Raw genomic sequence first — 16299 nt, 5'->3', positions numbered from 1 at the left:
TATATATATACATATATATATATATATATACATATATATACATATACATATATATATATATATATATATATATATATATATATATATATATATATATATAAATGTGGACATTTTTCTCCATTGGGGCAGATATGTTTAAAGTAGCCAGCTATATATGTGTATATATATATATATATATATATATATATATATATATATATATATATATATATATATATATATATATATATATATATATATATATATGTGTGTGTGTGTTCAACTACATTATTAGTAAAATTATTATATTGAATTGATATTTAGTTTCAAATAGCCATAACCATATAAAAATAATATGAACATAATCTGAAGTGGGCATCTAGTCTAGTTAGGTTTGTTTTTTGAGACTTTAATGCCATGAATCAGTGTTTCTTTTTCTTCATTGTAATGTTGGATGGGATTTTGTCCAACACAATTAAGTATTACTTGTCAGTTTGTTAAACACCATATAGGCTATTGATTCCGATTTCAGCCCGCTTTTCTGGATTTGCTTCCACTTGTCTAACCAAGAAAAAACTAGAAGGCTGCAGTTGTATGAGTTAGGAGTTGTATCTGCTAGATTTACCCAGCTATTGCGTCTCATCTGCACATGGGTTCGAACTCAGGACTTTTCAGTTTAGCAACCATGAGCTTTACCATCTCAAACACACCGACCTATGACTTAGTACTAATAGGGGTGAAATATAGACATACTAGTTTCACAAATGTGTGTATGGCTATCAGTAAGTGATACTAATTTGCTAACATAACATTCAGCTAAGAGAGATGAATAGAAAGAAACATGATACTTTTTATTAAAATAATTCATTTAATACAGCTCATTATATTAAAAAATTATGTGTAAAACAAAGCAGGAGAAGATTTAACAGAAAAAAAAAATTCCAAGTAGGTTCAAGAATATTTTTTAAAATTTATCTGCTGGTGGGTAAAATATATTGTTAAAAAAAGCTGTCTATTATTGCCCAATATGGTAAAATTAAAATCTATTATTTTACATCAACATGTACAATTATAGAACCATCATCTACACAAATCAGCTTCCTACAATATAACAGCAAAGTATCAGCAAAAAAAAAAATAAAATATAAAACAACTCTGATAAACAGGGGCAGCAACTGTAAAACATCTTTGGTTTCTAGATAAGGTTATGACAATTTCTAAGAGTTACATAACACTAAACAGTGATGGAATATTTTAGTAAAACAAAATAGTGACCTCAATAGATTGTCTGCCCATTTTGGTCCCACATGGGTGTTTCAATCAAGAACCTACAAATAAACATAACACTGTAAATATATATTTTTTCATAAAAATGTTGTGCAGCATGTTTGCAAGTCTCACCAATAGAGACCCTTGGTTTTACTCAGTGATATGACTACTTGTACTCTAGATGTCACAGCCCCATACAACATAGGATTGGACTCAATGATATCACAGCCCCAAACATAGGGTTTCAATCAGTGATATGACTACTCTAGTACTCTAGATGTCACAGCCCCAAACATAGGGTTTCACTCAGTGATATGACTACTCTAGTACTCTAGATGTCACAGCCCCATACAACATAGGATTGGACTCAATGATATCACAGCCCCAAACATAGGGTTTCAATCAGTGATATGACTACTCTAGTACTCTAGATGTCACAGCCCCATACAACATATGGTTTTTCTCAGTGATATCACTACTCTAGATGAGACAGCCTCAAGCAATACGGTTGGACGCAATCACTTCTCTAGATGTGACAGCCCCATACAACATAAGGTTTTACTCATTATCACTACTCTAGATGTGACAGCCCCATACAACATAAGGTTGGACTATGAAATCACTACTCTAGATGAGACAGCCCCATACAACATAAGGTTGGACTATGAAATCACTACCCTAGATGTGACAGCCCCATACTATGCAGGGTTGGACTCAATAAAATCACTACTCTAGATGTGACAGTCCCATACAACGTAGGGTTGGACTCTTGATATGCCATTGTCACCTCATATTTATAGTTTTAAAAAATGCTGCCATGCCAGGGGCAGACCCCCCCCCCCACATCACATCCATTAAATATAAAAAAAGTTAACTAACTAGCTTGATACATATTATGCATTATTTTGATTTCAAAGTAAGTTCTGAGGGTAAAATAAACAAGAATGCCTTATAAATTAGCAAAAAATGTAAAATAACAAATATTAACAAGCATTGTTACAGCTATTGGTTTGTAACCAAAGTTGTAAAAGTTTAAATATATAAACTACCTAACAGTAAACACATAATATAACCTTGTGATTGAATGCTTTTAAGAATCATATATCTAAGAATGAGGGACAATATTAGTGTTTTAATGATGGATAAGTAAGAAGTACGATGCAAAATACACAGATTGCTCTTACTTATTTGCAGTTTTAAGTAGAGCTACCCTGTTGTATGTTGCTGAAACAGCAACACTATAAATGTTGGGCCACTTCACAAATAGGTTGCAAGATTGGACATGTGAGTGTATTACTATTGCTACTCAATAAATCAAATACCACTAACAAGGGGGTGGGTGGATGAAAAAAAAAAGATTTAAAAAAAAATTATAACACTAATTTCTGTCTTTATTTTAAAAGTAATATTTCACACTTCTAAAAGTTTACTTCTAGTTTTAGATATACAATTTTTTGTTGTTGAAAAGTTGTATTCACAAAAAAATATATGTTATGACAGCTGCCTTGCACAGTTTTGCATAGTAAAAGAACAATAATAAAAAAATAATGTAGCAATAAAAACAACTTGAACTTTTTTTTAGAAACTTCATAAATTAAAGGAAAGAGAATGACTACAAAGAATAGATAATCAGTCAGTACTACAAGATTAGATAATCAGTCAGTACTAAAAATAATGTAATCAATTTTAGAGATTCAAACGTATGATGCTACATTTAATTGCCACTAAGCTTGTCTGGTTATAAGGCTTAGATTTTTTGTTTAAAAAAAAAAGGACATGTAAACAGCTTTGCAATCTTAAATCAAGAAATAGTGGAAGACCAAGCAAAAAAAAAATAAAATAAATCAGCTTCTTTAAATTACCGCCTTGATATGTTCATGATATATATATGTAATGATGATGACAATTTTCAACATACTTAGTAATAAAACTAATATACAATTTTAATATGAATTTAAGATTATCTAAAATATTTTATAACCACAGAAATGCAATACAAATGTCAACAATTAATCTATCATATACAGAGAACAGATTTTTTCCTCTATTCAACCTTGTATATTATTTCCAATTCATAACTACTAAGCAAACCACTGATGGTTTATTACTTGTAAAAATCTTACTAAAAAAAGGAAGAGTCATGACACTAATTGCTTTTAACATAAAGTAGATAATTACTTTAATTGGCAAGATAAGCACATATCATCCCTGAAATCTACTTTAACATAGTAGCTTGGGCATTGGAAGATTTTTTTTCCTGCTAACACACTAAATTATGAGTCTGAAGCAAAAATTTTGTTTTAACACGAAGGCTTAATTAAATGTTTTGGAAATGAAGTACATTAAGTATCACAAGGTTTGGTAACAGTTCAACATCTTGAAATAGAAGCTCAAGGATAATCTTTTGAAACTAATTCATTAAAGGAAGGCACATTAAAAATAATTTGGCCAAGTGACATGTGTCATCTTAACATCTGAATGGATTTTAATTTTTAAATAAGTAAAAGTACTTTGTGTATTCAGAATAACTACTTTGTGTATTTAGTATACTTGGGGCTGAATATTTTACGGACAGGCTGTACTCCTGCAGTAAATCATAAGAGTATTTTCCTTTCTAGATCAGAGTAAATATCCCCAGAATAATAATTTACATTTATAATATTTTTTGTTATCAAATTTTAAATTATATCTAACATTCACATATTGTCATGGTCATTTTACAAATGTTGAAGTTATCAGTTTTAATGTATAGACTACTTGTTCCTATATATTATGGCACAAATCCCAAAATCATAAACCAGTAACTAACAGCTTTAAAAAGAAATATAACTTGATCCAGTTTTTCTAGTGGGACTCAAGAAAATGAAAAAAAAAAAGATTCATGTGCCTGTGAAAAGTGGTGTGATAGTGATGAAACATAAGAGAATTTTGGCAGTAATTTTGTCACTTCCTATTTTATCAGTATAGGTTAAACCACTTGCCTCAATGACAAAAGATTTCAGTCAAACATTTTAATTTCTCTGGAGGCTGTCGAAGCAAACATGGTTGCGTTTCACCAGATCAGTTTTGGTTTGTGTGCAATTACTTGCTTGTTACACAGAAAAGATAACGGAGCTGAATAAACAAACAGATCCACTGTTTGTATTTTAATCTAACTTGTTCAGATCACAGATCTAAAGTAGATACCTAGATGAATTTTCTTACTTCCAATAAGAAAAAGAATGCAGCTTTCAGTGCCACATGCTTGCAATTATTATATGTGGTTCTTAAGATAATGGCATGCATTATAAGTAATAAAATACATATGCTCTACAATTATTTAATTTAAAGACAAACAATTTCAAAATTTAACAACTGTAAGGATAGTAAAAGAAGATGTTTTTTTTTAAAAATTATCTTAAATTTGTATGTCTTCTATAATCCATTTACAATAGTAAAATCCATTGTTTTATGCATATCCATAGTATTTTTTATCTCCTAATCTACTTTGTTAGTAGATGATCAGAGTTTGTGTTCTGTCCAATCCACAGTTACCTTCCTTTACCTCTACAATTATTGGTAACACCAGTTAAGAAATCCAACAGACACAGTTCACTCACTGAAGTTGTTTTTGTTTTAACAGGAGAACAACAGATTCAAAACTTCACACTTTTAGACGTTATTCTGAATCTGCCAGCCATCTTGATTGATGGACTGCCAGCCATCTTGATTGATGGACTGGGCATTGTTCTCATACTGTTGGTTGATAGCTCTGAAACAGGTGCTCAAATCATCCCCAGTTGTTGACACTGTGCATGGGGCAATAATTCTTTGACCATCAACTGAATAGGACGTTACTTCAGTTACAGTGTCAAAATCCTCGGCACTTTCCCTGTTGATTTTAGCCACGGCTTGACTGAATGTATCATCAGCAATGTAAGGCTGTGGTGGTTGAGGAAATTCTGTACAAACAGTAAAAATGCTCAGCTCTAGTTCCCTGTCCGGTGAAAAACAGATTTGTTCAAAATCTGATGTTGGGCTTGTAGGGCCGGAGATGGTCAGATCTTGAGTGGACACAGATGAAGTCCTGTCCAGATCAGAGTAGTTACCAGAGTCGCCAGAGGCTGAAATCATGGTCTGGAATGGTGGAGCAGTTGGAGATGTACGATCAGTGTACACATGTTTTATCCAGTCTGGGTTGTCAGCCTCGTATGATTTTGATAACTGAATGGCAGACAAAAGATTCTTTCCCTCTGGTAAATTTTGGATGTTTTCTTTGCACATAGGCAAGAAGTTCTGAAATTTGAAGGAATGAGATTAATTTAAAATATTACTATGAATAAAAATTCATGCATAGTATATACATTTTAAAAAGTAAAATCTGTAATAAACTTTAATTAAAGCAATTAATTAGAAATAAAATTATTTATTTAAATCTATTTTTAGCCATACTTTTTTATTATCCCAGAGCTAGTTTATGGGAAATTTCAACAAAGATACAAAATGGAATTTGCTAATGTTACTCTAAAATATAACTATCCATAAAGTATATGCAAAGAAAATAAATACTTACAGTGTAAACACCAGTAGAGGCTATTTTTCCATCAAGAGAATGCAGTTCTTTTAAAAACATGGGTAACTCTTCTGGAATTTTATAAGAATGTGGTTTCAGCAAATATTTGGAGCAACCTTGTTTGTCAAAATGGATAGGTATTACATTGTCCATGCCTTTGATGAAAATGTGCTTCAATGCCAAGGAAAATAGCAACCCTTCTGGTCCTAGGTCATGTCTTTTACGTGATGAGTTTTTCAAATGAATGTCTGCTTCCTCTAATGCGCCCAAGGAATCAATTAAAATAATTTTCTCAGCAGTTTCAATGTTTTTTATAAACCAGGCATAGGCTCCTTCACTCAGGGTAGCATGAGGAGGGTAGATAACATCGCAATAACAATGTCTCTGGGAAGAGAAATAAAAATCACAATTAAGCTACAAACAGAACAGAGTTGTAATAACTAAAGCATACATATATTGAATATTGCTGAATTTAGAATACATATTTAAATAAGGAGATGGGATTTTAAAGGCCATAATCTTTAAGCCCAAAATTATTTTTACATTTTACCTGAATTATTTTTTCAACAAATTTTTTTTCAATACCTTTAAAAAAAATACGCTTGTCGGAAAAATTAATGATTAGAATTAATTTTCATGAGTTATTAATCTTATTCATAGAAAAAAGTACATCCATTATTAAAAAAAATAAATCATGAATTGGATTAGTATTAACAAACACTTTAATTTTGGTTAATTTTATAATGTAGCGATGTACACATTTAGACACGGCTGCTGAATGGCACTCTGCAGTTTTTTAAAAAAATGGCCTTTTGCTAGTGGTTTTACAACAACAAAACATTCTATAGAATACAATATGAAACCAATGAGAAAACTACAAGTAAATACACTGAAACATGGCTGAACTAATGATATCATGACCTAGATTTATGATTAAAAATTTGGGTTCAGAGAAACAACGGATTAAATAAGGAATAAATATCTGATGCTGGGAGCGTAGTTAAGGTATGGCAGGCTAGTGGGCCAACAGCTGGGAGCATTGTTACGGTCTTAAAGAGTTAATAAAACTTTAGAAACCATTCAGCAACTGTAAAGCTAATAAATATCTAGGCCGGTTTTGAGTTTTGGAAATTTAACTCTGAAGAATGTTTGAAATCTGATTTCTTTTCAAGACTAACTTCTGAAATGTAAATTGTACGATGATAAATATTTTAAATTAATCCTTAGGTTACCTCAAGAAAGACCACAAAAGAATTGACCAGTTGATCGTGTTTGTTGTGATCCATGGCAGACATGATGTAGACACTCTTTTTCTTTAGCGCTGGCATTTCTGTAAATGGCATTTAAAAGGTTTTAATTTTTGAACATGATAATTAAAGTCAAATGCATAAAATTTAAAATTACCAACTTTTGAATAAAAGAAAAAATTCAAGCTTAAGTAGAAGTTAGTAAAGTATACTTGCTAGTTTGATTTAAAAAAAAAAAGCTAGCATAAAATAAAAAATGAAATGAAAGATAAACAATAACATAAAAACATACTCAGAAAATTCATAAGTGTGACTAATTAAAAATAATAAAGTAACATACTAATTACTGGCTCAGTAACTGTAAACTTTCCATTATCTAGATTACTCGTCTGCTGAAATGATGGTTTCCATTTTTTATTGTTGTCGAACCGTTGTAAGCAAGACTTCACTATAGAAAAAAAGAAAAACAAAAATACAGCCTAAGACATAAAAACATTGTAAAATGTTAACTAATAGAAGTTTAATAGATTAAACTAGGTAACAAAAATATTACTAAGTTTATTTGTATGTTAAACTTACCAAAATTAATATTTGAGAGCGGGCATAGTTTGTTTATCAAGCACAACAGCAGTATTACAACAATAAAGAAGAGGACTAATCCTACACACACGCCAATGATAATTTTCTCTTGTTCAGTTAAACTTGATCCTTCATTTGCTGGAGGGCTTGGCCCAAGAGTTGATGTTGTCTGTGTGTCCCTTGTTGGTGGTGGTGTTGCCTCACTTGAGGGTGGTGGTGTTGCCACACTTGAGGTTGGTGGTGTTTCTGTGCATTTAAAATTATTATTTGACAAAAAAAAAAAGATGCCATTTGTAATAAGGTACTACTTTTGTGTCAAACTTTAAAAAAAACAACACATTATACATTCAAATTTAATGATAATTCTGACTTAAAAAGTGCTTTCATAAATATTTTTCGCAAGTGTAAGCAAAAATAAAAATTATATTTTGATGCTACCATATTAGCATTTTATCCGTCTACTGCATAAATATTTGAGTAGAACCAATTTATGAGGTAACATTAGAAAAATTGAATCGACAATACCAAAATATATAACTTAAAAAAAAACTATTTAGTTTTTATTAAATTCAACAAATAGAAATGTCATACAATCCCTCAAAATTTAATTTAAAAAAAAAAATGAAATATGTCTGCAACATAGACTATTGTCATAATACCTTTTGATATACAACTCTCGAACTCTATTGTGTGTAATTTCTCAAAATTCTCCTACCTGTGACATTTAAATAAAAGGCTTCAGTTCTGGTAGTACCACAGGTATTGGCACAATATTTGTCTCCATCATTTAACCAGCAGTAACACTTTTCTTTATCATTTGGGTAGGTATCAATTACTCTCACCTGCAAATAGTTAAAGTAAGAATAAAAAAACATTGCAAGTACATCTTATTATCATACTTAATTCTTACCACTGTGACGTAGATGTCTATACGAAAGTGTGTAGGCATGGAAGTAGTGTGAACGAAGGAGTGTGTAAGCAGTGTAGGGAGTGTCAACAGAGTGTAGCTAGTCGGCAGCCTTTTATTCATTTCAATGTTTCTCTTGTAGTTGGTGAAAATTATACTTCAATGTTACAAATTCACGTTTTAGGTATTAATAAATATAAACAAGGGGGAAGTTCTCTAATGATTATAATGTAATGTTTCTAAACATAGCAATTGATAACACAAATTACAAAGAACAACCTTTTTCAGAGATCAAGAACCTCTTTAAGAGCCCGCAGATTTTTCAGGAACAAAAACTAACTCTGCCACACAAATATATCTCTGAAAACAATTATCATACTTACAATCACAGAATAGAAATCAGACTCCAAACCATCAAAAGATACTAAACCCTCTGAAATATCTGGCGTATACAACTGAAAACAAAAATTTGTTTTGAATAAAGTTAATGCATTTTTAAGTCTTTGTTTATATAAATAATTACTATGTGCATAGCGATCAATATTAAATTACAATTAACTTGAGTAGTGAAACAAAGTGACGGGCTCAAACACACCTCTCCAGTGTAGCGTTCCATTTTAAAGTAGTTGTTCAGATCAACGCTTGTTTTCATGAGTAGAACTTGAAAATTTGTGAGATTATAACTTATAGGTGACAGAGTGAACCTCACATCTATTTTACCATAGCTGTAAGTTCTGACAGAAACAGTTGGAGACCATTTGCCAGGTTCAGAATACAGCTCTTTAAAAAAAAAATTAGAAATTTATATGAATAGTTGAGTTACAAAAGAGAAGTGGGCTCCAATCAAAAACTGCATTCACAGCAAGTAATTTGACTGGGCAATCTATTCAATTAAAGCCTGTAAAATTATTGACTCAAATAGCTGTCAGGTATGACATAAAAGAACCAGCATACAAAGAATTAATGCAAAAACTTTTTTCAACATGAAGAAATGTATTTCAAGGATCCACCATCTTAAAAATTTCTTAAAACTTGAGTTTAACTTTAGCAGATTTTACAAAAAATCTTTTTAAAAAAACTGTAGATCACTTACTATTTCCAGTTGAACTTGTTGCTCGCATTGAAACAAAAAAGTTGTTATCATCCTTTTTATTTGGTTCAGGCGGAGGCATGCTGTATATTCGGAAAGTTAAATTTGCACTTGGAGGTAAAGAAGCTATGTTGTACTTAAAGTTGAGCTGGAAAAAAAGGCTTCACATTAACTCACAAAACAGTTTAGACTGAACGTTGATGTCAAAAGAATGAATTAATTTTTCAATAACCATACACAGAAATTTATTTACTTAGCATTATTGAAACTATATTCCAATTAAAAGGTAATTAATCCAAACATCTGTCTGAAATTTTGCTATGGAATTTCAACTATTCCCATCAAACCAGTGAGTTTTTTAAAAATCTAAGTCAAGCTTTGGTGACATTACAATGTGACATAAACTTTCAAAAGAAGATATAGCTATAAGATACACTATATATAGTACTTAAAGTATTTTGAACACTATGCTTTTTATCTGCAAAATTATGAGGCTTAAATGTATTGTAACTTCTTAAATACTTAAATGCAAAACATTTATAGAATCAAGCTTTTGTTTACGTACTAACAAGGGGAAAATCAAATGAGTTTCTTAAAATTGAATAACGCAACTTTATTGAATTTGCATTTGTATAATTTTAAACGGCAGAATAAAAAATTACAGAAAAGTTGTTAGTGTACTAAAACAAAGCTACTCACATTCCTCAATTTATCAGCATGGTTTTTGTCAAACTTAAAAAGCCTGCATCTAACACCTTGATTCAAGGCATCCCAGGTAAGGAGGTATCCTTCCAAAGCATTTTTTGCAGAGCCTGAAAATTCAATAGAGGATTAAGTAAATTAATGAACATTTGAATTAGTTGCTTTCAAAAGATTGGATGTAGGCAGTTTGTTTATCAATGGTCAGGTATTGTCAAAATTGTTCTGACAAGAGTAGATAATGAAATATTGGGAGATGAGCACACTCATCATTAGACTGTCCTTAGATGCTTTGGGACTTTTCAGCTAAATGAGGTCTAACTAAAATTTGAGTGTCAACCGTGTACAATAAAATTTGTCCAATAAAACATATCCTGGAACTTGATCACTTGAGGTTTCTAATTCATGTTGAGAATTGTCTGGATATTGTCAAAGAATAAGTTAGTAAAATTATTTTTTCATGAACAAAGTCCAACAGCAGATTGTAAGTGTTCACCATATTTGTGTCCCACACAATAAATATTATAAAATGCTTTTAAATATTACACATAACATGTTATAACTGAACTCATAGGGCTTGTTTATGTAGTCCAACCAGAAAACTCAATAAAACAATACCTTACAATACTTTAAAACGGTGAGAAAAGAACATGCAATATTGTCCAATTAAGAAGATTAGAGTAAATAATTTATACATTTCCCACCAGTTTATACAGCAGTAATCTTTCAATATATTAAAACAAACAAATTTTATGTTGTACCACCTTTAGTTTTTGATACCCAAATCAGGTATAGAACCAGTAGCCAGAAAGTTCTTGGAACTTTTGGGTTATCAATCCTATGTTTTACCATGGTAACTCTAAACATACATAGATTATAATAACCTGTTATAGGGGGGTTCCACCTCACTGACATTCCAGGAACTATCCACTGTACTCCGGAGTTGTCAGTGGTATTAGAGTTAAGGCTAATGAGGTCCATCTGAGCTGGTTTCTGTACATCCAGTTGTTGCTCCAAATATCCAGGTGGCAGAAAAGATGTGTTGAATGTATTTACAAATTGAATGCAATCTGAAAATTTTAATTTAGTTTGTAAGGTTTTCTTTACAAAGCCACTGCAATCTGAAAATGTTAATTTAGTTGGTAAGGTTTTCTTTACAGTTTTAATTTAGTTTAGTTTGTACAGTTTAAGAACATACTAGTTTTTGCTATGTCACTTTGTATTTTAAAAAACTAGTTCTAATGAAATATGTTAATATAAAAAAATAAAACATTTTGGTTAACAAGTCAAGTCTTAAAGCTTTTTATAAGAGATTAACTCATAAAATCTAGACTTACTACTAGTGCCATATTCTTCAAGACAAATGGTGCTGTTTGTAAGCTGAGAAAGAAATGCATAAATTTAAATAATAAAATAAATAGGGCTTATTACACTACATATATAATCTACATAAACAACACCATAAAAATAAAGAAAAAATATACCCAGGTTAGACTGAAAAAATTATATATAAATCTATTTTTAAAGAGGTAATTGTAATAGTTAAGTTTGTATACAAACAGTAAAAACAAGTTATATATACTTTGCCATTTTCATCCAATATAACCAAGCTGCAAGTTGTAGCAGCTGGGCACACTAGATGCAGCAACACAGCCAAGCAGAGGATCCACATCTTCATAGCAACTCCTTCAACAGGGGCTTGTGGTAAGGTGCTATATCCAACTGTAGCCACTTCAGGTTTTATTCATTCCATCAAGCCTGGAAAAAAAACAAAAATACTACTAATGTTTAGTTGGAGTTCCGCTTCGGTTTAACAGTAAATGGTTTAGAAAAATAACACTATTTTACCTGAACCTATTAGTGTTGTGATACAATCAAACCCTAAATACTATTTTATTTGAACCTATTAGTGTTGTGATACAATCAAACCCTAAATACTATTTGTTTTTTTGAACCTATTAGTGTTGTGATACAATCAAACCCTAAATACTATTTGTTATTTGAACCTATTAGTGTTGTGATACAATCAATCGGTAGACGGAACGCTTAAGTCATGTCAAAATATTTAAATAAAGAATGCAATTTTAGCTGACATGAGATGCATGATTGAAATTTTTTTTTTTAAATTTAAGAATCACAATCAATAACAAGAAGAAGAAATTTAATGAGAAAATAGCTGATTGTGAAAAAAATCAAGAAAATTCAACTTGACTTACTTAAAAAGATCATCACTTGAATGATTTTAGAATTATGTATCCATATTATCAAAGGAAATTTTAAAAATTCAAGTTACAACCAGATTACAGACATGCCTACCCCTGACAGCCAAAAGTAGGAACAGTCATGCCTAAAAAGAGGAATTTGAAGCTAAAAAGAGGAACATACATGCTGACACTACTTTACTAAGTAAAAAATAAAAAATTAGTCTAATGATATTAGTCGGCTTCTAGTTATATAAAACTAGTCTTTAGGATACATTTAAATACTGGTTTATGTCAGCATACATTTAAAAAAAAATGTTAACCAGTTACCTGAGACCACCCCCCCCCATCCCCAATAAAAAACCAGAGCTTTGACATAACTTTATTGATTTGATTATTGCTGCATTGCTATGTTCTAGGCTATAAGAACAACAAATGCTGAAGGCTTTGTATGCTATATAAAATATAAATTAAGAGTTATTACTTTTCTTTATTAATTAATTTATTTTCAAAAAGCGGGACAAACTTTGACAAAAACAGGATGGTGGAACTGGAAATGATTTTTTTTAAACAAGCGGAACAATTCAGCTTTTGGCGGGATGGTAGGCATGTCTGCCAGAACTATTGGTTATTCCTTTTCAAGGAAAAACAATTATCATATTGAAGCTAACCATTTTGAAAACTAGAAGGAATTATACATGCTCCGTGTTTGGAAATAACAAATAGCAGTATATAGCAGTACGTAGCACCTTATTTAGAAGTTGTTAAGCACCCACTAGTACATAATAATTTGAATGAATTATTTTTTTTACAAATTTTTAAAAATCCTGGGATTTTGATTATGTACTAACACATTACAGCACCAGGGGCCTACACATTCCCCCCCCCCCCCCCCACATTAGGCAACCAGGGTGACCACCCCCACTCTCCCTGCCCTAACCTTGCCTCTTACTATGTATCAATTTTAGATTTGTAAGTTAAAAAATAGAAATGCTTGTACATATATAGTTGTAATGGAGACAAGCGAGTTGACGAGATTCCTTCCATAGTGTTGTTGTCATGGAATAAAAACGTGCTTTTTAGATTTAGACCGTAAAAAAAAATAAAAAATAAAAACTTAAGCCTAAAATTAATTTAGAAATTTTATATTTTTAGAATAAATGCTATAAAAGTTGTAAATCCAGAGAACTTGAAAATAATTTGTTGAGTTTAAGGCTACATTTCTATTTATTTTCATCAAGCCTAAGTTAAAACCGGATGTTTCACTTTCGTAAGACAAATATTGATTGGCTGTACAGTAACTTAGTGATCGATAACTATTTGTTTACAAAACTTTGCAGATCAAGTTTTTAAATAACAATGCAAATTAAAAACCCCATTACCTAGTTTTCTATTTTTAGCTTACAATGTGTACAATAAAATCAATGTCGGCCTATCCAATAGCAGGATGCCATTGTTTATGTCGCCATTACACGTGAAAACCAAATTGTTTTGGCTTGTTTTTAAATTTTCAATTAGTTACCGAAAATTTTTAAAACATCAAATAGAACCAATCTTTAGTAAAGTCCGAAATAAACCAGACAGACAGGATTTTATAACCATATTAATTGTAACTACGCCGTGCCTGATTTTTAAACTAATTTATACACCTCTCAAATACCTTTGAGAGTTTTCTCGCTCGTGTCCATTGGTGTCACCTACCTCCCATTTTCCCAAATGGGTCAATTGTCAATTGGTGCACACAATATAATGTCAATATATTAATCCACCTATTAAGTGGAAAAAGCATTTTTTTTCACAATATTTAACAAGAACCTTTTTCCTCGGTAAATTTCGCAGTTGGTGTCACCCCACCCCCACCAGGGTGATAGTTTTAAAGTGTGCACAGTTAATAGTATAGGCCCCTATATACTATATAGATCTAGATGTAGATCTATTATTAAATATAAACACTATAGGCCTACAGCCTATTTACTATAGTGTTATACTTAGATATATACTAAACTTTAACTATTATATATTATAGGCCCTATACTATTTACTTATTACTAAGTTATTAGGCCTATCTACTACTAACTAGATCTAGTATCTAAAAAAGTATCTATTTTAGCAATTTTAGGCATTTTTAGGAGTCTAGTAATTAATTAACAAGACTAGAATGATAGATCTAGATTCTAAATCTATATCTAACTAATGTATACTAATAATCTACAGCAGTTTACTTACTAGAATCTAAGTAGTTCTACCTAAACATAAACAACATTAAACCATTTTCCAAAAAGTTGTGACAAAGTTAGTATCACTGACTGTATCCTCACTTTGGTACTGGTGGATCTACTAAACAACATAGGCTAGCCAACCGCGAGCGAGAGCCCAACCCGGAAACTAGCGACACACATTGCACCCCATTCGCTGTCTGACTTGCAGTAAACTTAGGACAACTTTACACATTAGGCCTACCGAGTGGTCTCAATGTAGGCCTAGAGATTTTATATATTCTACATTCAATTACCTACCATCTGGATCTATAAAGTACGCGTCCTTTCAAAGTCAGTAGACCTTAACTTGGTAAAATAGTTTACTGAACGTGACGATGCATCATAAGACACTAAGACACTGACATAAAACCAGTGTTTCTTCCAGACTTTTTTCTCCGGGGGGGCACTTGAAATCTTCGGGGGGGGGGGGGGGGGGGGCGGTAAATTTTCTTCGGGGGGGGGGCGGACACTGTTAAAAGTATATATTTTCTATATAAATTATATAAATTTCATTTCGTTCGGGGGGGGGGGGGGCGGTAAAAATTTTTCGGGGGGGCTTCGGCCCCCCCGAAGAGATGCCTGGAAGAAACTCTGCGAGGGGGGGGGGGGGGGGGGGGGAGAAAGCGCTCTAAATTTTCCGTGGGTGGGGGACGCTGTTTAGAGTATTTTTTAAATTTAAATTCGGGGCGGGGGTGCGGTAGAGTAGACTTCCTAGCCCCCCCCCCCCCCAGAAGAAGGCAAATCGAATAACACAAAGATGTGACAAACTGAAAGTAGAAGAAAGATCTGACGATCATTTGTTCTCGTTGCTGTTAAAAACTTTATCAGGCCTCATGGGCAGGATCTCTTTCCGGGGTGCGCTTAAAAACATTCGTGTGGGGTGAGTTAGGGCGGGGAGGGGGGTGAAACGGATGACACTGGTTATAATTCATATTTTTATTTTATTTCGACTGGGGAGGGGCGGGGTGCTGGTTGGTTGACGTTTTGATATGTTTTTACAAGTTAGGGTAGTCTATAAGTCATTTCACACACAGGGGGGATGACTTAGACGTGTTTCTTCCAGACTTTTTTCTCCAAGGGGCGGAGCACTGGAAATTTTCGGCGGGGGGGGGGGGGGGCGGTTGACTTTCTTCGGGAGGGGGCGGCAGAACGCCCCCCCCCCCCCCCCCCCCCCCCCCGAAGAGATGTCTGGAAGAAACTCTGGAAGTGTAACGTTGTACCAATAGGGCTCGTCTAGTGAGGGCGCCACAAATCAGCAATAATAGCCTCACGTCCACTATGGGCGTCCCTTTCCAGAATTAGCTTTAGACAGAGATACAAGTTTTAAGATAAATGACTCGATTTTATCAACGCAATAGATTCTCCGTTTATATTTTGAAGAGCAAAATTTTGGGAGCAGACTTTTTTTTTATCTTATATTTAGAGTTAAACTTTAATCGTACTGGAAGTAGCCTAGCAAACAAAGTGAAATCGAGTTCGGAGGAGAAGGTAAAGAAACCTCCGAATAGACCTCAATTG

At 32.4% G+C, this 16299-nt stretch overlaps 1 protein-coding gene across 2 annotated transcripts; it reads right to left on the bottom strand.

Moving 5' to 3' along the window:
• Window positions 1-809: 809 nt before the first annotated feature.
• LOC131958127 (uncharacterized) lies at window positions 810-14890 on the bottom strand. Of its 2 annotated transcripts, XM_059323005.1 has the most exons (15): window positions 14750-14885; window positions 12539-12669; window positions 11905-12080; window positions 11660-11702; window positions 11207-11392; window positions 10323-10435; window positions 9627-9771; window positions 9129-9313; window positions 8917-8988; window positions 8342-8468; window positions 7627-7872; window positions 7388-7495; window positions 7033-7130; window positions 5801-6184; window positions 810-5523 (listed from the first exon to the last, which is right to left on the bottom strand). In XM_059323005.1, exons 3-15 carry the CDS (start codon window positions 11998-12000, stop codon window positions 4900-4902), a joined length of 2427 nt encoding a protein of 808 aa, XP_059178988.1. In that variant the 5' UTR covers window positions 12001-12080; window positions 12539-12669; window positions 14750-14885; the 3' UTR covers window positions 810-4899. The 2 variants fall into 2 exon arrangements, with proteins under 2 accessions (XP_059178988.1, XP_059178987.1); XM_059323004.1 differs by lacking the exon at window positions 12539-12669 and having other exon boundaries at window positions 14750-14890.
• Window positions 14891-16299: the final 1409 nt, after the last annotated feature.

Source organism: Physella acuta, unplaced genomic scaffold, assembly GCF_028476545.2.
Source record: "Physella acuta isolate Inbredline_101_S28 unplaced genomic scaffold, ASM2847654v3 ptg001293l, whole genome shotgun sequence".
Classification (NCBI taxonomy): domain Eukaryota; kingdom Metazoa; phylum Mollusca; class Gastropoda; family Physidae; genus Physella; species Physella acuta.
The sequence above is the reverse complement of the archived record's forward strand: the minus strand, read 5'-3'. Positions and strand labels throughout refer to the sequence as shown.